Source organism: Amblyomma maculatum, chromosome 1 (genome assembly GCF_055883805.1).
Source record: "Amblyomma maculatum isolate TAMU_Amacu chromosome 1, ASM5588380v1, whole genome shotgun sequence".
Lineage (NCBI taxonomy): Eukaryota > Metazoa > Arthropoda > Arachnida > Ixodida > Ixodidae > Amblyomma > Amblyomma maculatum.
Genome location: NC_139344.1, coordinates 391,790,623 through 391,815,263, shown reverse-complemented (window position 1 = coordinate 391,815,263; position 24,641 = coordinate 391,790,623). Strand labels below are relative to the sequence as shown.

Here is a 24,641-nt window from a genome sequence, read left to right as displayed (position 1 = left end):
TTGCGGCGCCCATATTGAGGCTCGCGGTGTATATCGAGGCTCGCGTTACGTAGCAGGCAGAAATGAGAATGGCAGCTAAAAAGAGAAGAAAGACGAGAAGGGGCAGAAAATAACGGGATGCTGCTGCGGCGGCAGAAATTGAAGAAAAATATGGCGATCAGAATCTCAAACTGTAGGGTTTGCTGGAAAAACTTCCATGCGTGCCAGTTTTTGTAAGTGGTGCCTTGATGCCGCATACTGCTTGCAATCAGAGCCTTGAAGGCCATCTGCCATCTGTGCCAGTTTAACCCTTTTCTTGTTTTTTTCTCTCCCCCGAGCAGCCAAAGCTCGGAAGCAACAGTATGGGGGTGAAAAGGAGCTTGGTTAGGCGAGATCCTCTCTTTGCTATCGCTAGAACACACCTTCAACTTTCAGAACCTTGATCGTGGACGAGGTTCGTGTTAGGACAGCTGCGCTGCAGTGAGAGTGTAGGAAGCATCAGTGCGGTACAGCCGCTGTGGCTCGAGCCAATTGTTAATCTGGGCCATCGCTTAGTTTAGCCCTTTTTTCTTTCTTCCCCAAGAAATTGGGAGAGCCTGATTTGCTGGTGTTCTCTATCAGCAGATGACCCACCTGAAACGAGGCCTCGGAAAAGGGCTGCATCAGAAGAAGCAGATGATGACATCTCAAGCAAAAAGACAAAAGTATCCGACGATGAGATGGAAACATCTGCATGCAGCGTTGCGACTGAGGATACAGTAGTGAGAACTCATGAATCACTGGACGTAGGTGTCTCTTTTTTGTCCTTGCTTCACTTTTCTACTTGCATTTTTTTTCTTTTCTTTTTTTTTTTTTTTTTTTTTTTACGATTTCACTTAGCATGGCTGAAACCTGACAAATGCACAAAATCAGTTGCATTCCACTCGCATACCCCTTCCATATTCTACACCTCACGGGTAGTAAATTCTGTACTTTGCGTACTAAATGGCAGCCTTTGATCAAAAAAATATTTTCTTTTTACTGATGCCTGATTACAAACTCACTGATTCAACTAATGCTTTCTGTGGTTCCAGCTGACTTGGGGCATCTATTTATCAATCAGGGTGCTGTGTGCACTCCAAACTTGAAGAGGGCTGAAAGTGTCCACAGAACAGCACTATATAAAGCATTGGTAGCTTTGCAGGAGCTGTTGGGCTGGTTTGTTGAGTCTTCAGATGACTCAACGAATGGCACTTGGCACGTGATAAAAACGTCACTCTTTTTTTTTTTTTCTACACTTTGTAACACTATTTAATGGCCCTACAATGATTTTTGATCAGAGTTTCGCTTTCATGATAGGTGCATTGCTATTTATTGGCTAGTCTTGTGTGCATACTGTATTTGCTTTGCAGATGAAGCAACTTATTATTTTTTTTTTCAAGGAAAGTTGACAATAGTGTGGTGGATGGTTTGTTATCTGGGGGAAATTTCTGAGAGATTGTTTTTGCGAAAGCCTAAATACGTCCATTCAGCCACCCATCGTCAACAAAAGCATGCAGTCAGACATCGTTATTTTAGCGGTTTTTAGCATTGTTGCTCCAAAAGGTGCCTGCTGTTGTTGCTGCTGTTATTACAGCGTGATCCGACAATTTTGTGATACTGGACAGTGCTGGCCAATTATGGCAAGATAAAGCGAACATGCCAAACACCAGGCTTTGTAAGTAAGCAAGAGACTGTCACCAGCACTCCTGTCAGAGGCACGTGACATCTTGGTTCTCTGCCAAGTTCGCTGAAGGTGTCGCTCCTGCTTTAGTTCTCATGAAAAGATCAACATGCTCTGATATCAGTGCACAGCACCTCTGCTATGGACTGTGGCAGTGATGGCGCAAATTTTAGGGGTGCGCAGAAAAATGCCAACAGTGTTTTTTTTTTGTTTTTTTTTTTTAAAGTAAATTTTCACTGACAAATGTGGAGGGCGGGTTCATCACACAAGTGAGGTCATTAATTGGGGACAGGGCTTTTGGAATATTTTCTTTATTTTTGAGCTAAATGCAAAAAAAAACTTGATCAGTTCCTTTGTGTTGATTTCAAATATGTAATTACTATGGGTGTGAAAATATTGAAATTTTCTAATACAAATTGAATACAAATAAAGGGAAATAATGCCTTCGAATATCGGATATCTGATCAGTTAAAAAATAGAAAAAGAAAAAGAAAGAAGATTAAGAAACAGTATAATTAATCTTGTTTATTTCAGAATTCATATGGTATTTCTAAGTAACATTAAACTACCATATATGAAGCAAAATAAAAAAGAAAAATGAAACAAGAAAAAAAAAACAAGTGGAGAAATGCATATTATTTACAAGATCAACTGTGTCCCCTGCATCACCGAAACTATGATCTCACTCCAAACTTTCAGCAGCGTTGTGGAAGACGACTCTTTGCTGCTTGCCAACTCCCAGAGTGTGTCATCTCGTTCCATCAAGCGTGCTGCTTGCGCAGCATTTCTTGAAAGGTTGCATGTGAACAGCTGATCTTGTCCATGGCACTGCACGCTCTTTTCTGAAATGCAGAACTGTTGCCGAGAGAGCGGCCATGTTGCCGTTTGCTCCGGCAAAAAAATCTTTTTCGGGAAAGCCATTGTAAACTCCACAAGCCGTTATTCATTGCTGATCAGATATTTTGAATATCTGATTTTCAAATACGAATTGAATAACTAACATATTCAATTCATATTCGAAATTTTGGATGTGCACGCACTCCTAGTAATCACTTTTCTGGTGTGTCGGTTAGGTTTGAATTTATTTGACATTTTCACTCCTTTGTTTATAGAGGGAGTAGTCTAGAGAAAAGCTGCTAATCAGGGAACCATTGTTAACATGTGGCTAGATACCACATTTTGGATCAAGGTAATATTAGTCATTTTGCAATTTGTTGAAGTTCAATTATAAGAAAAAGCGGTTGAAAAACCATTTAAATTAGAGCACACTGAAAAATTGGCAAGCCTTAAATGAGAAATCTGATCCTAATGAGGCATAGTTTAATCGCCCATGAACATGCTGCAATGACAGTTATTCCTTTATTAAGTGCTAAGGTAACCCTGTTCTAAAAGAGCAAACCAAGAGCAAAAAAGAGGAAAAAATGACATGAGATGGTATTTATTTGGCTCATTTGCACCTTATAAAGTGGAATGAATGACCCAAGGAGTGAATAAACTAATATGGATGTAGGGAATGGGTTGTAGGTTTCCAAAACTTGGCTTTTGTTTTTCATGATTTTTGGCCCCTCAGGAGCCCTGTCCCCCTTAATCAAATAAATATGGTAATGTTGAGCTGCTTCTACTACTCCTTGTTGGAAGCTTAATAATGTGTCCGGCTCAACAGTGATGCTGCCCGGCTGCTGTCCAATATCGGAGCGTTTGTAGGAGCAACAAAAAGTGTGAATGTTTCAACGAAAACGCTTGGAAATTTTCTCTGCTTTGAAGTGCCAAGACTCTTGTCCTCTTTACTCCACGGGCATGTTTCTTTTAGTGTAGAGTGAGCAGTGCTCAATTTCAGATTATCGTGTGGTAAGTGCAGTTTGTGAGCCAACATGCACGTGGCATGCGGGCTCATTAGGAGAAAGATTTCTTTCCTCTGTTGGCCCCTGTGAATGGCACACTTCGTTCTCATGGTGAAATACAGTTAAACCTCTACGTAACGAACCTCCATGTAGTGAATTCCTCGATATTGCGAAGTTTTTCAATTTCCCAAGGCCACCCCCATTGTAGTGCATGTATTTGAAAACTCCATGTAACGAACATGTCGTGGCGGTTGACCTTGATATAACGAACTCATGACGCCGACTGCCTCTTAGCTAGTGCTGAGCCACTGGAAATTTGGCACAACCCCGCTAGTTTCAGGACTATAAAACACGAACTAAAGTGAGAGGAACGCCTACTATAGCAACGAGCGACCGCAGGTGGTACAGCGCTTCACGTTTCAGCGCCGACGCCGCATCTGCTTTGCAGACGCAGCAGTCTCCACTGCTTTTCAAGTCGGAACATGGCACTACAATAGGTCATGCTTAAAAGCGGCAAAAATAACAGAAATATATGCAGGGTGAGCAGCGCGCGTTCATCGCTGCCACGCGGTTGCTCGCGAGCTACCGCTCGTCGGTAGTGGGAACAACGGAGCGTGCGGGCGCTGCGAGGCAGATTCGGTTTCCTGGGACAACGGTAGTGGGCGAGCGCGCGGCGGCATCGGCTCCAATGCGCGAGCTCTCTCCCAGACCGATTCCTCCTCCACCTCCTTTTCCCGCTCCCTTGTAGACGCATCGCGGGAGCCTTAGAGGAGGTGGAGGCTGCCGCTGCAGTCGCATCGCGCTATCAGTGTGACCGCGAAATATTTTACATCTTCTATGACTTCGAATAATTCTGATTTACTGTAAACATTTTCAAGATGGTTTCCCTTACTTCAATTCTTAATCTGATTTTCGTTCTACATTTTCGTTTTGCGTCTTCACGCGAAAACTGCATGTAACGAAAACCTGTATGTAACGAAAATTTGCGAATATTTTGCGATTTTGTTATAACCAGGTTTAACTGTAAACTAAAAGACGCTCACTGTGCCTGCCTTGCTGCCTGCCATGTCTGTCCTTGCTGTAATGGGTGCCCAAGCTGGACGTGGACGTTTTTCCCCTTTGCTGTCTGTCTATAGCCAGCTGCAGCTGCAAGCAGCTGGCAGGATTGGGTCCAGAAGAAGAACTCTGAGCTGGAGAAGGGCTCCCTCTCGGGCAAGCGACAGCTCAAGCTCTTCAAGACAAACCTGCTTAGCATGACCCCGGAGGAGCTCAACTACGCCCTGTGCCTCTTCGTCAAAGAAGTTCGGCAGCCGGACAACACTCCTCCTTCTCCCTGCCACATCTACCTCCAGTGCCTTGGTGAGCACAGCAGGGTCATCCTTGTGTGATGCTGCTCTCCAAAGGAAGAGTTGCTAAAAAAACTGTAGAGGATTTTATGGATACATTAAAAGATTGTTAACTCAAACATAAAAAAATATTTCTTGAGGACGTCAAGTGCTGTCAGAGACAAAAGCTGTGCCCTTACTTTCCAGGAATACAGCAGTACCTCCACGAGCAGGGGCGCCAAGATAATATCTTCGCTGATCCGCAGTACGAAATGTTCACTGGCTGCTTCCACAGCATCTTCAGCCAAGCCAGTAGCCCGGACAGAGAATGTGAGTAGACTACAAAGTGACAAGAGTTGTGGCTAGCTTCTTTTTCTTTTTAGTTTTGTTTCAGTTATTGAAACAGTGGGGTGAATTGATAAGCTGCAAAGAAAAAGGAATTATCGCAGGCACCTTGCATAGTAATGCTATTTTTGTGTATGTGAACTTACCGTCTTTATGCAAATATAACGGGAGCTTTCCCTCACTTTATCGGCTTCAGGATGCATCTCGCATTATATTTACTGCCAAGATATGAATATAGACCTTTTCACGAACCTTGGCGAAACCGGTTTGACTGGACTATGGGGCACGTTTGGGACAGATAATCCTCATCTTTCCCTGTGCTGCGAGCTCAGCCCAGTATCCAATAAGCTAGCACCCATGACCACTTTTTGAAAAGGTGTATCTAGCAAACTGTATTGCTGACTGCATCTCAAGATAGCTACAGTGGCTTTCACCATTAGGCTAGCAAGCTGTTAGGAGAAGCCAGTTGATACCCTTGGAGGCTGTGCAACTGGCCCGGTAGAGTGGTTGTGAACGGGGGAAAGAAGGAGACTTGCACCGTTGAGAGGATGTAAGCACTGAAACAGTTGAGTAGAGTAAGGAACAGAAAAAAAGTCTGGGAATAGGACTGGACAGCACGAACCCGTAGCGAAGACATTGGCAATAGCTTCTGTGTGTGTTAATGCCTCAGAGGCTTTGCTCTGGTCAATGACATCGTGTTCGTTTCTGGACTATTGCTTCTCAAGTAACGTGACCACAAACCACTGCTCCGCAATTTTTTCAAGTCGTCTCCTTAGTTGGATGTTTACAGGATAGATTGAATAAACTGAGTGCTTGCGTTATGGGAATTCAAACTAGAGTCCATTGAAATTGGCTTTGCCAAAGGGGTGGTTTCTTTGTCTGGCATAAAAATGGGGGAAGTGTCGTGCGTGCTGAAATAGAGGACGTGCTTTGAGGCGATGGCCGCACTGCTTTGCGTCTCCTCTTGCAGTGCGGGAGCATGTCAGGGAGGAAGTGTTGTGGCGGGCCAAACAACTGGGAGACCACTCGCCCCTGGTGCTGCTGAACACGCTCATGTACTTCAATGTCAAGTACTTCCGGCTACACACGGTCGAGCAGCACCTCCAGCTGTCCCTGGCCGATGTCACCGAGCAGGAGGAGGAAGGCCCCGAGGGCCAGTCATTCAAAATACTCAGGTCCACCGTGGGACGTCAAGGTGAGGGCCCAGCCAATGACAGGTCGTCTTGTCAGGCTTCTGTCGCGTAGTGCTCATCTTTTCTGAGAGGGAAGGAACTGTGAGAGGGAAGGAACTGGTCAAGGTGCTGGTTTCTGCTAGCCATTGTGGTGCATTTTGATTTCTTACCTTCGTGTTGTGCTTGTTTAAAGAAAATCATTCATCGAACTCACCATGGAGCTTCGAAAATATGACATCCTGCTACTGGGCACAGCCCAAAGGGGGGTAAGGGGTGGGGTTCAGTGTACCTCCCGAAATTTAGTTTTTTTTTTTTTTTTTTGTACTGCCATCATATACCCCCCTTCCCCTCCTCCTTCGAAAAATATTTCTGGTTTTGCCACTGATGATCACAGGTTCTGCTTCTAGCCATACTTGCTTTTTATGGCATGTGAGGTGTAAAAATGTGCATGTGTCGCATTTTATCGAGGCAGTGCTTTGGCGCTCACTCACAGGTGTAGCATGGGAAGTTCACGAGTTTTTCAGTCTGGTTTTTCTTAGCAAAGTGAACTTGTTTTGTGTTTTTTTTAAGTTCACGGATTTTTTAAATTTTTGGGTCAGGCGGAGTCTGACACATCGGTCGGCGTCTGTATTTACTCGCTGGCATCTATTCAAATGTGGGCATGCAGCTGCAAAGGAAATCTCTTGCAGCTTCCTCAGGAACTTCGCATTAAAAAGAAAAGAATTTATTGGCCTAGCACCCTATCTGCTTTGGGTTGTTGATCAGTTCAGACTTGTCCTTGCATCTGCTAGCCACCTTGGTTAGCTCAGAGCTGCTGTCCTGGACAAACTATGGTCCTGGGTTCAATCCCTAGACAGAGACGAAATTTTTCTTCAGCCGGGTAGTTTCTGCACAAGCTGTCAAGCTGTGTATTTACTTCGTAGCTATATATCTGGGCTTAGGTACATGCTAACAAGTAATTGCTCGGTTATTATCAGCATTTTATTTGCTGTCATGTAGCAAAAAAAAAAAAATCACGTGCAATTTACAGTGTGTACACATGGGCATGAAAGAAATGTACGATTAAAAAAGAAATTTTTTTTGCATTGTAGTCCATACTGTATTCCATTATACACTTTAAATGTGCCTTGAAGTGCTGCAGTGGACACGAGAAAGAAAGGAAAAGGGGTATTTGACAAAATATCTGTAAAATGACTGCCACAGTGGCAGTCTTCCAGCTGTAGTTATATCCATATAAGTTGGACTTTGTTGATAACATGAAAGCGCTTGTCTTTCATCGTATCTGTCTCTTTGTCTCTGTCAAAATTTTTGCACTAGCTCCGACATGAGGAACCAACTAGCCTAACAACATATGTGTCTTCATCTCTTTGCACTAGTGCACACAAACAAAATTTACTGGTTTACTGTGTGACTGTACTAGGAGCGTGTGAATGTGCACACGTGGTGGGCCTCTGCTCTTTTTTTTTGTCTTGTCTTTAGTAAAACAGGGTTTGTGATGTGTTCATCTGTATAGTAAATAATTAAGGATCAGCATTCACCTCTGCCTCGCATGCATGATGCTGAAGGAGCTTTTGCTTACAGCGTGTGTCACTAAATGCGCCTATGTGCCTCTTCACAGAAAAGGAAAGTGATCACGGATGCTGTGACCAGCCAGAAAACGTGGAGAATCCACAGCGATGCCCAGTGAAACTTTATGAACTCTATCTCTCTAAGTGGTGAGTAATGATGTGTGCAGTGAAGATGATTCTTGCTTGAAAAGCCTTCAGATTGCTAGGGCTACAGAGAGGAGCCCTTGGTACTGTTTTGTAGTCCAAGGTAAGGGCTAACCAAATGAGAAGTTTGCCTTGGCAAGGTGTAAATAGAGTCGGGTAATTGTGATTAGAAATGGAAAAAGTGCAATCTCAGACGTGAGTCAAAAAAGATGTAGTGATTCGACGGAAATTGTGCAGGCTGATTGTACGGACCAATTGTGCAGACCACTGATTCGAGCAGGGCTCGCACAGGCTTGTAAGATCCTTGAACACCCTTGGTTTTTAGAAAATCGTTTCAAGGGCGCTTGAAATTCATGAGACTTCTTTCCTGGTCTCTTCACCTCATTTCCTGACGTGTTTTTCTTGTGTTTTCTTGTTTTCTTAAACTGCATACAGTCAAACCTGACTATATTGAACCCATTTACATTGAATTACCCCCTATATCGAACAATTTATGAACACCGTAATGTTATAATGAAAATATATAGCAAAACGTACGGATAAACTGAACAAAAATAGCAGCCGCACATGATATATCGAACTTCAAGCAGTGCGAAACCACCCTAGAAATTGGCTTTCTTGCATGGCGGCCGGGCAACCTTTGACAGCACCCACCCCCTACAAAGTGGTTTATCCTGACTGCTCTCGTGCGGCGCTGCTCTTGTTCCCTCAGAAAGCCACACGCCAGGGTGGCGCCGTGGTTATGGCGCTCGACTACTGTTCCCAAGGACGCGGGATCAAATCCCGGTCTCGGCGGCAGCTTTTCGATGGAGGCAAAAAGCAAGGCGTCCGTGTGCTGTACGATGGCAGTGCATGTTAAAGAACCCCAGGTGGTCAAAATTTCTGGAGTCCTCCACTACGGCGTCTCTCATAGCCTAAGTCGCTTTAAGACGTTAAACCCCATTAACCAAACCAAAACAGAAAGCCACACGGCCATCCCTAGCAAAAATGATTCGACCGCTCTCTTTCTCTCTCATGATTACCCACAGCGTGCGATCACCTCACCAAGTGCCTCACTTTGAAGATTGTGCGCTTTATTGTGTTGTGGAAATGCAGTGCTCGTCCACTCCAATAGAGATGGCTGCCATCAAACAGCAGAACTTGCCAGTATCCTCAAAGCTAGGGATTATCTGAAGAGTTGAACTCGGAGAAAAGAAGTCGAATGTTGTTGCAGCATACAGCATCCCTAGAAGCACACTGAGTACGACACTGAGAAGTAAGGCAGACATCAGGGCTTAGGCAGACAAGAGGCCTGCTTCTACCAGCACTCGCCGGGTACGAACGGCTCCATATGAAGGCATGAGGGCAGCAGTGTATACCGTATTTACTCGCATAATGCTTGCACTTTTTTTCGCGGAAAATTGATGTTAAGTTGGGGGTTGCGATAATTTAAATTGGTGCGAATCGGGATTCTTCAGTCAGCTATTGTAAATATAACCATAACATTACTTTCAAGCAGAATTTGCCCTTGTTATAAATGTACAGGGTGTTACGTTTCTCCACCGAGAAGTGGGACAGCTGACGCGGCCACCGCATAGCAACAGGCAGAACCGCGAGCGGATCGGCCATTTCGACGCCGTTCATCGGCCGCGCAACGCTTCCTCCCGCCGACAAGTCTCAGCGTGTTCCTGCCACGCGCCAAATGTGTGTGCGTGCGTGTGTGTGCACAAGCTGGCCAAGCCTGGAGATCGAGGGAAAGTGCGTCGCCCTCTCCTGTCTGCAGGAGGTGGAGGAGATGAGGTCGGAACACCTGCGATTGAGTCATTCGTCGTGAACCAACATGTTTGGCTCTCCCTTTCCTGTGAGGGTTTACCCTTTCCCTGTGAACGGGAAAACCTATAAAAAGCAGCGGCCGACTCCGCTGGGAGAGAGACTACTTTGACGCGCCATTGAGACGACGCTAGACACCAGCTGTGTGAGAGTGTCTGTATTCTCTCCGGGTCAGCTTCTCTGCCCGTATCTTCCCGATGTTGTTGTAAAGGTTGTTTCGTTAGAAGACGCCTCGTCTTTGCTGGCACCTTTGATGCCGTCCGCCGTCCACGGAGCCGCAAGGCCAACGCTACCGAGGGGCCGCGCGCCGCAGCGGTACGCTACACGGGCGCGCGAAACCCAAATGTAACAATTGGTAGGCATCGGTGGGACGACCAAGCCGTAACCGTGGTTGGAGAGACGAGCCAGGCGATACCGTCGTCCAACAACTGGTGAACAGCGGAAAGCGGAGAGACGAGGACGACCAAGCAGTGACCGTGGTCGGTGAAACGAGACAGGCCTGACCGAGGTGCAACATCTGGTGGGAAGAGCGGAGATGTCACAGGCGTGACCCGTGAGTCAAAGCAGCTCAGCGGAAAGGCGGGAGCAGTGCAACGAGCCCTGTGTGATGACTGGTTGCCTGCAGCGGAACGACTGCGTTGGATTCTTGGCTGCGAGGTTTGGTGAGTGCGGAACTTTCTTCTACTGAGTTTTGCCAGGCTTTTGTTAAGTAGAGAACAGAGCTGGTAATTGTGTTGTCGTTGTTGCTGGGTTAATTGCAGCAAGGCAATAGTGGGCAGTAGAGAAGGCAGCACTCGGAACAGCCATGGGTTTGGATTTGAAGTCGTTGCGCAAACCGAAATTGCTGGAGCTTGCGGAGGAGTTGGGTCTGAATTTGTCAGACAAACTCAGAAAACTAGAAGTGTTAAAAGCTATTCTTGCGTTGGAAGCTGAAGATGACGAGCTTTTGGAATGCCTTGAGATCATTGACGAACGTAAAGAGGAACGTCAAGAGAAAGAGGAACGTGAACGTAGAGAACGTCACGAGAAAGAGATGCGCGAACGTAGGGAACGTTTCGAGAAAGAGGACGCCCGCGTAAGGAAACTGATGCAGCTGGAGATATCAGCACATAGAATGAGCGTGGAAAGGATTAAAGCTTGCAATGCCATTCAGTGTAACGGTTCAATACCGCGAGATGGTCCGCCACCGTTCCTCATTGCCGAGGATGTGGCCGAGTATTTGGCAGACTTCGAGAATGTCTGCAGAAGTAAACGTTTCGAGCGAGATAGTTGGGCGCAGATGTTGGTAGCTCTTCTCTCCGCTGAAGCGTCGGAAGAAATCAAGCGATTGGTTGGCGACCGCTTGAAAAATTACGATGAACTAAAAGAGTCATTGCTGATACGATATCAGATAACGCCTCAGGATCTTCGGAAGAGATATGAGAGCGAGAAACATTGTAACGAGGCATACTTTGATTTGGCCTATCAGTTGAAAGCCGCTGTAAGCGAATGGCTAGACAGTGCGGAAGTTCCGGAGCAAATCGAATTTGCACCGGAGTGTGAGAAACAGCTTGGGGAAACGGCCGAGCAACGTGACCGCAGTAGTGAGCCGACCGATCCTCGAACAGAAGAGCATCGTGTTACCTTGGTCGAGACACTAGCTGAGACGGTTAGCGCAGGCTTAATCGGTGAGAAGTCCGAAGTGACGCCGTTAAGCGAGGTGAACTGCACGCCGACCCAAGTAGCTGTAGGAGATACAGTTCCATCAAATGAGTGTGGGGAACTGATAATAGCTGAACCGCCTCTCGAGTTAAATGCAGAAGCTGGTCTAGAGCGTGGCGGAGATGGAAATCAGCTAGGAAATGAGAAAATCAGCTGTGTCGTAGAGCAGGGCACGCAGAAAAACGAAGTGCCGATCAGGGAAACTGCGCAGCCCGCGAGTTGTGATCAGCCAGGGCAGACCCACGAGGAGTGCGCGTCCGCTGTAGAGAGCGAGACTTGCGAAGGCGACAGCGAGCGACCAGAGCAGAGTCAGAATCGTTCGTGCCCTGATACCACGCTAGGTTGTATTCGCGAAAGCAACCCCAGTGCGAACGCGGACGTAGCACACATGACCCTCACGCTATCCGAAGCGCCCCAGCTGTCGAAAGAGCTTGATCGTGCACCGGTTAGCGCTGAGCAATGCGGCTCATCGGAGGACCCGTGTAACGTGAGTGGCGAGTCAGAGGAAATGCCTAGCTTGAGGGCTGGCATAAGCGGTTGTTCGGATTTGACTGAAAGTGAGTCATGCGATACAGCCGCGGCGCCGCCAGAGGAAATGCCTAGCTTGAGGGCTGGCGTGAGCAGTTGTCGTTCGGACTTCACTGAAAGTGAGTCATGCGCTGCTGGCCGCGATGCAGACGCCGCGCCGCTCTTTGACGACACCGGTACCCTACTAGCTCCGGTTACCGCTAAAACGTTGACCGCTAGCTTGCCAGAGCTCGCGCCGAAAGAAAGTAGGACTAGAGTATTCAAGTGCTGCCACCGAAAAACGCGGAAAGGCAGACGCGAGAAAGAATGCTGCCATCGTAAGGAGAGCAAGCTCAAACGGTTGCACAAAGGAAGCAGAAGGCTAGTATTCCAGCGCTGCCGACGAAAAACGCGAAAGGCCAGGCGCGAGAAAGAATGCTGCCATCGTAAGGAGAGAAAACTGAAACGGTTGCAAAAAGAAAGCAGAAAGCCTGGGTTTCAGTGCTGCCGTAGAAAAAAACGGAAAGGCAGGCGCGAGAAAGAATGGAGCAAGTGGAAGCTATCGCTCAAAAGAAAGCGACTATCCCAAAGGCAGAAATGCGCCCGTGCCCAGAAAATGCGTGACTGGTGCGCAAAGCGTAAGGAGAGGGATAGGTTGTTTAGAAAAGCGAGTGACTCGTGCTGGTATGTTTCTTTGCGCCGAAACAGGAAGGTACGGTTGTTCCGTGAAACGAACAGCCGAAGCTTTAGTGAAAAGGGTGATCTCAACGGTAATGCCGATGGCTTAAGTCGAAGCCCATAATGTGAGAAGAAGCCTCAATTTTCACTTGTTGGTGTTTTTCTTCCTGGCATAGGATTTTGAACATTTGTATTGTATTATCTTTGTTTGAAGTGCTGTTTTGAAAATGCGATTTTCAAATTTGTGGACGCGTTCCAAGTGCTGCTGAGCTGCCCTTTAATATTGATAGGGGCATAAGAGGGAAATAATCTGGCATAACTTAGTGAGGATTGTGCCGTGCTTGCTGGCTGACCAGTTGAGTTTTTAGCGTGGTTGTGATGCTGTAGGTTGTCAGAAATCTCTCCTGAAGACAAGTTGCAGAGTGCCTTGGAAACCCGGACTTGCCAAGGAATTCTTCAGGCTGACTGGCTCAAGAGAAACAGAGTCGGACGACCCTGGTTAGCAGCAACATCCCGATCCCTCCGGACAGCGGATGCAGTCCCCTGCCCTTCGGGATCTCCCTTCCCCGGCGGGGCAGTCTGTTACGTTTCTCCACCGAGAAGTGGGACAGCTGACGCGGCCACCGCATAGCAACAGGCAGAACCGCGAGCGGATCGGCCATTTCGACGCCGTTCATCGGCCGCGCAACGCTTCCTCCCGCCGACAAGTCTCAGCGTGTTCCTGCCACGCGCCAAATGTGTGTGCGTGCGTGTGTGTGCACAAGCTGGCCAAGCCTGGAGATCGAGGGAAAGTGCGTCGCCCTCTCCTGTCTGCAGGAGGTGGAGGAGATGAGGTCGGAACACCTGCGATTGAGTCATTCGTCGTGAACCAACATGTTTGGCTCTCCCTTTCCTGTGAGGGTTTACCCTTTCCCTGTGAACGGGAAAACCTATAAAAAGCAGCGGCCGACTCCGCTGGGAGAGAGACTACTTTGACGCGCCATTGAGACGACGCTAGACACCAGCTGTGTGAGAGTGTCTGTATTCTCTCCGGGTCAGCTTCTCTGCCCGTATCTTCCCGATGTTGTTGTAAAGGTTGTTTCGTTAGAAGACGCCTCGTCTTTGCTGGCACCTTTGATGCCGTCCGCCGTCCACGGAGCCGCAAGGCCAACGCTACCGAGGGGCCGCGCGCCGCAGCGGTACGCTACACGGGCGCGCGAAACCCAAATGTAACAAGGGTCGCCAAAAGTACAAATTGCTAAAGCACTTCATTTACTGCACGCAGCCTCATCATCACTCCCCGCGTTCCGTGGTATAATGCTCACAGCAGACCATACAGTTCTACTCTCGATCAGAGACTTGATCCGAGTCTGTATCGACACTGCAATCGCTGTCTCCAGTAGCGCACTACACAGAACTCGTTGACGCCGAAGTGCCCGCTAGCAATGCGGTTGCTATGCTGTAGCCCGTACTCGAAATCTTTCAGTTTAAAAGCAGCTGTATAACTTGCGTACTGCCCCACCGCGATGCGGCACCAAGAACACGAGGCCAGCCAGGTTCAGTAGCGCTCCAAAGATGGCGCTTGTTACTACTAGCAGACGACTCTCGCGATGGTAATATTGGTGGTGCAATGATTACGCAAGGAAAAAAAAATTTCGATTTTGGACGCCAAATGTTGGGGGTGCGAGCATTATGCGAGTAAATACGGTAAGTGGTTCGTGGATGTTAGGCTGCAAAACATCCCTGTTTCTGGCCCAATTATTGAACAGAAAGCGAAGGAGTTCTTTTTCATGTTCAACAGACCTGACCTTAAGGCGGCTCAGGTTGGCTGCAGCGTTTTAAAGAGTGTCACAGCATTATCAGCCGTGCTGTCACTGGTGAAAGCCGCGCGATGGATCTCAGCAGCGTGCACAAGTGGGCTGAAGAAAGCTGGATTGACATTACGACAAGGTACCATCCCTGTAATAATTTTAATGCCAATGAGACTGCTTTATTCTGGCAAATGTTTCCAAACAGAACGCTGGCCTGTCATGATGACAAGGCCCGTGGCGGGAAAGTCATTAAAGTCCGAATATCAGTGTTACTTGCCACCAACGTTGACGAGTCAACCAAACTTTGACCGCTCGTGATCGGGTGCAATGACGATGTTGAATGCATCATGGAACGACGTGAAAAAAGAAACACTCCAGAATTGCTTCCATCACTGTGGACTCCGCGCTTCTGGCGTGGCTGGCGTGAGCTCATCTGAAAATTGCAATGAATCCCTAGACAGCGGTGAACCACTCGAGGAACTTGATTTGTTTAGCCAACTGTCCAAGTTCCCAGGCGCCATTCGTGGTAGGACTGCAGCGACAGACTTCGTCTCCATCGACGACCATGTTGCAATTACCAGAAAGCTCGCTTACGAAGACATTGTTGCCAATCTGGCTAGGGATCTCACCGGCCATAGTAACTGCGAGGACCCAACGAGTTCCGACCTGCCGTCGTGTTTCGATGCTTGCTGCTGAACTGCTGCTGTAGGATGCTTTCCTAGGCTGTTCAGTTGCACGTTAACATTACGTTCATTTATTTATTTAATAAATACCTCGGGCTGGGCCTGTATAAGCTTATTTCAAGGTATGAGACCCACTCATTCGGAAAAAAAAAGCACTTCATCGAATCACAGTTATCGAAGTTGGCAAGCTTTACTGCTACGACGACGCGCACCGGCTGCAGCATTTCTGCTGTTATGAAAAAAAAAAAGAAACAACAACTGAAGCTACCACACAGCCAGTCAGATGTAAGCAGTCAGTACACAGGTAATGGGATTGCTCTGCAAGAGCAGAGAACTGTCCGGAGCCTCGCAGATGCTGAGCGCCTTCGCATAGCGCAGGCGGAAGAGAAAACAAGTTTGACTGTGGGAATGGCATGGATTAATTTTTTAGCAAGTGTGAAGATGTGCGTTCCACGCAGCGAATTCCTGCATACTGGCTACCGCCATTGCTACACTTGGTTAGAGTGGATATTTGTTTTCCCCACGCAGAGTAGTTTTTTGGGTTTTTTTTAACGCATATCTCGATCAGCACATCACAGCATGCATTCAATGCTCTATCTTTCGTTTATTCAGGGTCTCTGTCATTTGAAATGACTACAGTGCTGGAGACTCTGCCTGAGACAACTCACCATGCATACCACTGCCCGAGGCGACAGAATCTTCTAGTTCACTTCAGTGAAACTTCCTTGTCAACTCATTCTAGAATAATTTGAGACCTTCTGACCTTCGCACGATCCCTCCTTTCTTTGGGAGGGTACTGCTTCATGAAGAAGCCAGCATCTTTTCCATCCTTCCAGCAATAGTATCTTTAGAATTCACAAGTGATACAGTTGAATCCCGCTATAACGAAATTCACGGTGCACGAAAAAAAATTCGTTCTCGCGGAACTTCGTTATCGCAAAAATTTGACGTGAAACGCAGAAAGAATTGCCCAAGCAGCAGCAAAGGCGTTTAATGCCAAAAATCTGTAAGCTTGGTTTGCTTACGCTTCACGGCGAGCAACGCCGTCACGCGATTTTCGCACTCGGTCAGCAAACCCATTGCAACATCGTCGTCTCGGACAGCAACGAAATTCCTGATGACATCAAAAGCGTCCATCACCTGTACGGCGGTTGCCGCAGCCGGCGCTTCCTGTACGTCGTCGTCTTCTTCATCGGAAGAGTCCTTATCATTCCGGGCAGCTTTTATGATCTGCTCATCACTCACATCTTCGTGAACAACAACACAAGCGTCAGCGCCGATGTATTCGTCGAGCTCGAGATTAGGCGGCACGGTTCCTATTTCTCCCAGCGTTTTCCAGGCGGCCGCGATCCCCGGAGCCGGTGACGCCTCTTCGTCGTCGTCTGTAACGCCTGGTGTTAGGCCAGCAGAGTGTACGGGTCGACCTTCGGCAAATCCGGCGTGCCTGAAACAGTTCACAATTACTGAGCGCCCCAGTGTGCTCCAGGCAGCAGACATAATCTGCAGTGCCACGTACAAGTCCACCTTCGTGTCTCGGCCGGTTTCAGTGTTAAAAAGCAGCCGCCGAATTAACCTCCCGCGGTAAGCGCGCTTCAGGCTAAGAATCACGCCCTGATCGAGAGGCTGTAAGACAGACTTGACTTCGTCGGAGTGATGCGCTGAACAATTGTCCAAAAGCAAGCAAACTTTACGGCCCTGCCGCATCATGTCGCGGTCGAATGCCATCATCCACTCGGTGAAAATAGCGCGGGTCATCCATGACTTGTTGTTCGCCTTGTACTGCACAGGTAGGCTACGAGTTCCCTTAAAACAGCGCGGCTTGGCACTTTTGCCTATGACTAACAGCGGACGCTTGTCCGAGCCATCCATGTTTGTGCAAAGCAGTACTATGATGCGTTTTTTGCTGTGTTTGCCGCCGTGACAGCGCTGCCCCTTGAAGTCGAGCGTCCTAGCCGGCAACATCTCGTAGAATAGCCCGGTCTCGTCGGCGTTGTAAATGTCTGCAGGCGCGAAGTTGCTTAAAATTCCGGCCATGTTACTCGCCTTCCAAGCAGCTGCTCCGTCCACGTCTGCTGACATTGACTCGCCGCACAACACTTTTCCAACGATGTTATGGCGGGCCTTGAAACGGTTTAGCCAGCCAATGCTGGCTTTAAAATCATCAATGCCAAGTAGGCATGCATAGTTCAAGGCTTTCTGCTGGACGATGCTTCCGGACAGGGGGACGTTGCTGGCTCGTGCTTCCACAAACCACGCATGCACTGCTTTGTCCAACTCTTCATGGAGGGGCCGCGTCACCTTTTTGTGCTTCGAGGATGTGCCTGAAGCAAGTGCCATTCTCACGCTGTCCTTATTGCCTAGAATCGTTGACAGCGAACTTGCAGGAATTCCGAAGTCTTCAGCAATTGCCGCTTTCTTCCTTCCGCTTTCTGCTTGGGCGATTATTTGAGCTTTTTGCTCAAGGGAAAGAGTTTTGCGTTTTTTCACTTGCGTTGCCATCGTGTCCTGCGGATGAAAACTCGTCGTTGTCGAAGAGAAAGGCAGCGAGTGAACAACGCGACCACGACACAAAGCCAAAATGGCGGAACTGCAATCACGTGATTTCATGCTTAATGTGGCTTTGGATTTGACTTGGACTTCTCGCCAATAAAACTAGTTTCGGTTTCGATTTTGAACGCGAAAATTTCGTTGAAGCGGAAACGCTCTGCAAAAATGGTTCGTTGTGCAGAGAAATTTAGGCCATTAATTCTTATAGGATACTCGCGGGGAATAAAAAATTATTTGTTGTCGCGGAAATTTCGTTGTGGCGGTATTCGTTGTGGCGGGATTCAACTGTAACCGCAAATTAAAATGCGCGCGCCGTTTCTTCTACCACTCACCGAACATTAAGCGCCAACTCTATGAAGGAAAACTTGCTCGCTGAAATGTCTGCTGCGCACATCATGAGAATGATCACTCACTGATTTGCCCATTTAATTAAGGAAGGTTTTGTAAGCATCCGGGTAGCAATGGGAGCTTGATCTGTGTTCCCTTGCCTATGTCCGTGTACAGAGCAGTAACAGACTGTAGCAACAGCTTAAATAAGCTTCAGCAGCCTCAGTAACAATGCAAGATTAAAAAGTGCGAGGCTACCACTCTATATCAACCCAAACCACAGAAATAAACGCGACTATTACCTTTTAAAACGCACAAATTCAATCGGGTGTCTGCTTCAGCAGCAGTAAGAGGAGTCACGTGATACCACTTGCTCCCCTAGGTTGACGCTAGCGCCGTTCGCTCCAGTGGTGGCGCTTGCGCCCAATATGTGGGTTTGATTGTACCTCTTTCACTAGCATAGTGTTGTGAATAGGTTGGCCTTGAAGTGGGACCCCTTGACAGCTGGTCGTTTCCTTGAGAATCTTTTAGGGTGTCTGAGGAGTGTTCTTTTATTTTCTACACCAGTGCCACTGGCTTTAAAGTCGGTGCACAGTCAATGTCGTGGCACCAATTTGCATTTTGTTTTGTGGCCTGTGGTCTGAATTAGAATGTCATGCCAGGTGAAAAACGCAAGTTTCAGCCTGCACGGCTGGAACATGTGAGTTACTGGGCTATGGTGGGCTGGTGAGAGCAGAATTGAGCAATCCGCATTTTGTGCCAGATGATGATTTTCGTGGTGACAGTGAATAAATTGGTACTCGAGCTGGAAAGCTTAAACATGTTTCAAGGTCAGTGATATCGGAAAGTCGATATGTTATTGAAAACTTTATTATGCATGCTGGAAGAAAATCGGTTGAAATGGCCTGTACAAGATGGTAAGACTGCAAGTAAGGAGGTAGGGCTTCAGGACTTGTTTGAAAAAGAAAAAAAGAAAAATGCAAAGAATGCGGCAGTTTCTGTTGAAACCAGCTGCTATTCTGTTTGTGGGAGGTGGTACCATATTCTAATGCATATCACGTGATTACGAATGGACGGTTAAAAGCCTTATATAGTACGAACCTACACATATATCGGGGTGTAATTTTGGGATTGCAAAAACAGAAAAACAAAAAGGTTTTCATCCGTTTCTAAAGTGATTGAGGAACCCCCAGCGAAAATGTTTTATTAGCTCTGTATTTCATGGCAGCTCTGCGAAGCGTATGCGCTCTGTGTTTGTGCGTCCAACGCTAACCCGTGCCGGTGGTCGAAAAGGGGCTTGCACGTGCATGTGCTGGTTTGCGCTCCTCTGGCCGTGCGGATGCAAAAGCGACGCGACCATGAAGTTCTTGTAAACCTGCATGCTGCTTTCAGCTCATGCCTGAGATGGAAGTGTACAAGCTGCAGGTCAGCACGGCCATGCGCAGGCGGTCGGAATGTGCGACCATTGTCCCATGTATTGTCTGCTGAGGATCTTTTGCCAGATACAGCTTTCTGTGAAAATTCTTCTTTGGTATCTAAATGTGTTCGTTATCATCCATGTCTTGAAAGTGCGAGCAACGAGCTCTTTCTTTGGCAGTGCTCTTCAAGCGCCCGAAACCCAACTGTAGGATGTGGCTAGCATGGCTGGAGAGACCCATTTCAGCCATCTAGTGGCAGTAACTGGTGGGTCTGCATGCCCCGTACAGTCCAGCAGCGTTCTACAGGGGGCTGGTGCTTTCGGCGGCTGTGATTGCTTTCTTTTTAAATACGCCGAGTGCTGCTTTCGTGGTCCCAATCATGGTTGTGAAATCTCGAGAGTGCGCTTTTCCTGCTTCTCGATGCGTGTGCGTCGGGAGCACGGCCACATGGTTGCGAGGTCAGTCAGCATGGGAAATGGCGTCGAAACCAAAACCATCGAGCAGATGTCACTGCTTGAGAAGTGCCTCCTTTAGCTTGAAGCTTGATTGACGACGATAGCGTTGAAAAATAATGAAACATCGTTCAGATGCGCACTAAATACAAGATGGCAATCTGGCATGCTAAAAATTTGGGGGAAAAAAGCAACCTTATGTTACATTAAAGTATGCGTTTTTACGGTGACGCAAGGGGAAGTTTGAGGCGTCAGGAAAGTGAAAAAACAGATATTTAAGACAATCTTGGCCTTTTCTAGCAAACTATAGACGAGGGCTATAATTTGCTATAGAGGGCATATGGAAGACATTCAAGTATACAGAAGCAATGGGCATATCAGTATTGTTTGAGAATGCGTCACTTCAGCAATGTGCGGGACATTTTCAAGCTCGGCAAAGCCACTGACGTGTCAATGCACACTGTCACCTGCGCAGTAGTGGCTGCCATGCTGCTGCCTACCACTGCTGTGTGTTTGGTGCTGCATAGGCCTATGTCTGTTGACCCTTCTTTGCTTTCCCGGGCACTGTGGCCAAATTTTATCACGTAAGGTTTTTGCTGTACACGTTCTGCGCTGAGCGTGTGTTTGAAAAGGTGCGCTTACTGGAAGGTGCTGCCATTTTCTAGAACGTGCAAGAAATATTAAGGGGAGATGAACGTCGAATAAGTGAGTTTTCCGAGTAATTTTTCAGCTTTGAGTTTTTGCCTGTAAAATTATCTTTGAACATTTAGCCACAACTTTCTAAAAGATCAAAGCAAAATTCCATTGTGAAGATAGTAAAAAGTCCATTTTATTCAACCACGGTGGCTCGAGAAAGTGCTATTTTCCGCGCAAATCGTCGACTTTCGTGCGCCTACATCTCGAGAATGCCGAGTCGCCCACCATTGTCGTTTGCTGGGAGAGGTTGAGTAAGCCTTTCTCTTGTAGATAGCATCTCTCGCAGTTTTGTATCTCGACTGAAAATAATAAAGCAAACGTTTTCCGCGCACACTTTGAGCGTCCCTACTGGACCTTTTAAATCACATGGTGCTCTAGAGAAGCCGCCATTGGCCTGGACTGATATGACGCTGTGGCGAAGCCTACCTCCTGCTTTCGTTTTGTACAGCGTCTCGATCGTGCTACATCGTGCTCTGCTAGTTCTTTTCAGCAGCCTTTTAGCATTTGTTGAGTTCGCTATTAACGACACGCAAAAGTGCGACTTCCGAGCTCGAAAGTCTCTGTCGAAGAACCCGTACCGAGGACCCCGTTGCAGACCTCAACGGAAAACTGCAGCAGAAAGCAGTCACCCGACGCAAGCTAGCCCTAACCAGGCCAACGGGCACTCAGACGAGATCGATGCCGCGGTGAACTTTGTGAGCGCCTCGGAGGTGAAGATTGGACTCTTCGTCGTCAATATTCTACGAGTGCTGCGATATGCGAGATTAGCGCGCTTACGATGCTGGTAAGCGGTGCTGCTTGCCCTACGTGCCGCACCTGTATCCTTGTGGTACGCGAACCGGTGGAAAAGTGAAAGGGCTGTCGGCTTTTCTTGAGCTGCACTGTGAAAATAGTGAGTGCCCAGCATTGGTGCTTTCTGCTGTGCACACCTCGAGCCGCGTTGTGCTGGGTGAACTTGCGGATAGCGCCAGCGGAAATCGGGACTATCGGAGTGGAAGCCATCAACGTGAAGGTGGTGGTGGCTGCGCGCTCGATTGGCATCGGGCACAAGCAGCTCTCGTGATTTTGGGCTATTCTTGGCATGGTATAATAGAGGACACACAAGCTTTGAACAAGTGCTTGAGGAGCTTGGTGTGCTGCCACCTAAAGAGCTTGATATCCTGGGTGATTCCCGGGACTAGAGAAGAGTGAAAAAAATGTCACTCCACCAGACTGCTGAAGCCCGAGCGCATAGCCGTAATATGGTGAAGAGAGCTCGACTGACAGACTTTCTTCAACCTATGGGCCAGGGGAGTTTTAATGAACTTTGCAGTGTTTGCTACTTATTTCTCTATTGTGGCAAGAAGTTTCATGTGCTTTTGTTGTGTTTATGAAAAAATACAGATGTTTGAAACTTTCAAATGCAATTTTGTTCATTCACAGGTTTCAGCATTTTTTACGTTTTGTGCAACAAATTTCAAGTACTTTCAGTGGTCGTATTTGGATTAAATTTTGCACACAGCCTCTTCAGTGTGTGTAGAATGTTATCTGATTATAAAACATCTCCAACTTTTTTGAAAAAAACTCAAAATGTTGACACATGGTGCCCAAAATATACACACTGGTATTCCTGAAATCTTTTTACAACTATAGGATAAAATGAATAAATTTGAGGTAGCTTTCGGCATACTATATTACCAAATCTACAGAATGAGCTATTGCTAGCTGGTCTAAACATGCATTTCATTATCAAAAAAGTGTGCACAAAAGGCCCTATATTGTGCTTTTGTGGACACTTTTACATAAAAACTAATAAAGGTATGTAGAAAGTAAAAACATATTTGAATTAAGCATTACAAACTCTGTAAATGGCCAAAGTTTCATAACCTTAGGTTCAATATTAAAGAAACAGTGTTTTTGAGGAGCATCTCCCCTTAAAAATTTTCTGTGCTGCCATCTTGCAAAGGAAAAGGAAACTGACAATGGCCGTCGCGTTGTGCACTGTTTGCGGTCAGGCACCCTTCGCGGTTTAGTTACTCCGTGCCATCACAACAGAAACGTGAAATTTGATCTCTTTGTTGGAACACTAGTGAAGGCCCATGAAGGCCTTCTAGGACCTACAAGAAGTGTTGCAAGTTTGTTTATGCTACCATCTTGCAGCAAAAATAAAAAAATAAACAAATTGATTGTAACCTTTGGTGCTATGCGTGGTTTGCAGCAACTTGCCCTCACTCATTTTCTCTGCGCAATCGAAACGGAAATGCAAAGGTTGATCTCTTATCTTTGTTGGGACGCTAGTGAAGGACCGGCAAGGCTGATTTTTGTCTTTTTGCCCCCTCAGCTTATTGACACTCATGAGATGTCATTGCTCTCCCATAGAGTTTCGTTGATGCTTTGACTGCAGTACTCTAATTATATAATTTTTGCCTATTTTGCTGGACTCTCACAATATTGTTTGTTTAAAATCGGCAATAAAAAATTTTGACACTGATGGCAAATTTTTTTTGAAAATGTTTGACGCTCAGAGGTTTAAGGACCGCGCTGCCTTTTGTGATCTCCTTCACCTGTGTGCATGCTGCATGGTTCAAAGGCTCTCTGAAAGCCAGCATCTCCTATCAGCTTACAAGCCTGATGGTGAATCATGCTGTAGCTGTCTTCAGTATCGACAGAAAAGAAATTGAGTTATATTTGTGCCTAGGTACAACATGTCACGTGATATGCATTTTGAAATGAGTGCTTGGGGGAAAAATTTGCATTATATATTCGTGCAAATAGAGTGTTAGGAATGACATAGCTATTCTTGTTGAGGCTAACAGTTGCTGCCAAAAGGCCAGAGAAAAGAAAGCATGCGTAGGTGGGATGCAAGAGTCAAGAGAGTCATTACTGATATCAAAAAAAAAAAAAGAAACTTTCCTTCCTTGGTCTTGATCTTCCTTTTTTCCCATCTTTTCTGCCTTTACCTTTGAACTTCAGACCAAATGATCGCTATGAACCCTGGATTTTTGTAAATTTGAAAATAACAGTGAGTCTTCAGATAATGCGGACCAATTTGCCGATTTTTACTGAGTTCAGTTTCCTGCTAGCTAGGTGTGCACTCGTTCACTGCATATTTTTCTTATTTCAGCCCGGAAGCTGCCAGGTCCAAGCAGGGAGCATACTACATGCTGCCGGACCGAGCATGCAGTGTTGAGAGCAGCGTATGGTATTCCTGCAACCCTCTCGGAAAAGACGTCATATCACGAATGCTGACGAGGTTTAGCGTAGTTGAAGAGGTGAAAGAACTTTCAAGCAAACTGTTCGCCCAAGCCTGATTCTCGTCCTCATCCTCCGATTGTTGCTGGCACAGAAACGCATTGGACTGTGCACGCCACCTCACCTACCCTCGTCTCCCCTTTGTTTTTTATTGTTTCACCGTTCTCGTTTCATGTGTTTTTCATTGCGTTTCTCATAGATTGTTGTCATGTTGTTTATATGGGAATAGAACTCTGTACAACCACCCTTAAGGGGGGACTTTTCAGTGGTCATTTCAGCATTTTTTTTTTCTTATGCAGCTGGATCTGGTAATACATTCGAAGGCTGTGTAACATGTGGAAATACTGTAACTATAAGAATTAGACTTCTGATTATGTAAAGACTTGTTCAGGCGCATCATCGTTCTGTGTTGCATACTGTATACCTCTTGCAGTTAGTATTTTGCCACTAAGGAGCGGAAAAACCTTTGTCTGCTGCTGGCATTTTCTTTGCAAACCACTGCCAACCTATGCAGACATCACAAAATGACTGCTTCATCATTGCTTCTTTAGGTGGGTCTTTGTGTCTATGTCAGATGGTCTTTCTCATAATATGGTAGCCCGATTATGAAAATTGCAAATAGTGGGGTTTAATGTCGCAAAGCAACGTATAGAGTATGGGGATATGCCATAGTGGGCAGCTCCAGATGACTTCAACCACGTGTGAGGTCTTTATCTTGAGCTGATC

At 46.8% G+C, this 24,641-nt stretch overlaps 1 protein-coding gene across 2 annotated transcripts in view; it reads left to right on the top strand.

The window, feature by feature from the left end:
• The window catches only part of woc (zinc finger protein without children), a 58,776-nt gene extending 34,462 nt beyond the window's left edge, over positions 1 to 24,314 (top strand). The window contains exons 14-19 of one of the 2 annotated variants that reach the window (XM_084594662.1): positions 604 to 764; positions 4,659 to 4,881; positions 5,055 to 5,177; positions 6,163 to 6,387; positions 7,983 to 8,079; positions 23,788 to 24,314. In XM_084594662.1, the coding sequence (XP_084450788.1) occupies positions 604 to 764; positions 4,659 to 4,881; positions 5,055 to 5,177; positions 6,163 to 6,387; positions 7,983 to 8,079; positions 23,788 to 23,974 (1,016 nt within the window). In that variant the 3' untranslated portion in view covers positions 23,975 to 24,314. Of the gene's footprint in view, positions 1 to 600; positions 765 to 4,658; positions 4,882 to 5,054; positions 5,178 to 6,162; positions 6,388 to 7,982; positions 8,080 to 23,787 lie in introns of both variants that reach the window. The other variant, XM_084594653.1, reaches the window with a different exon arrangement.
• The last annotated feature ends 327 nt before the right edge of the window (positions 24,315 to 24,641 follow it).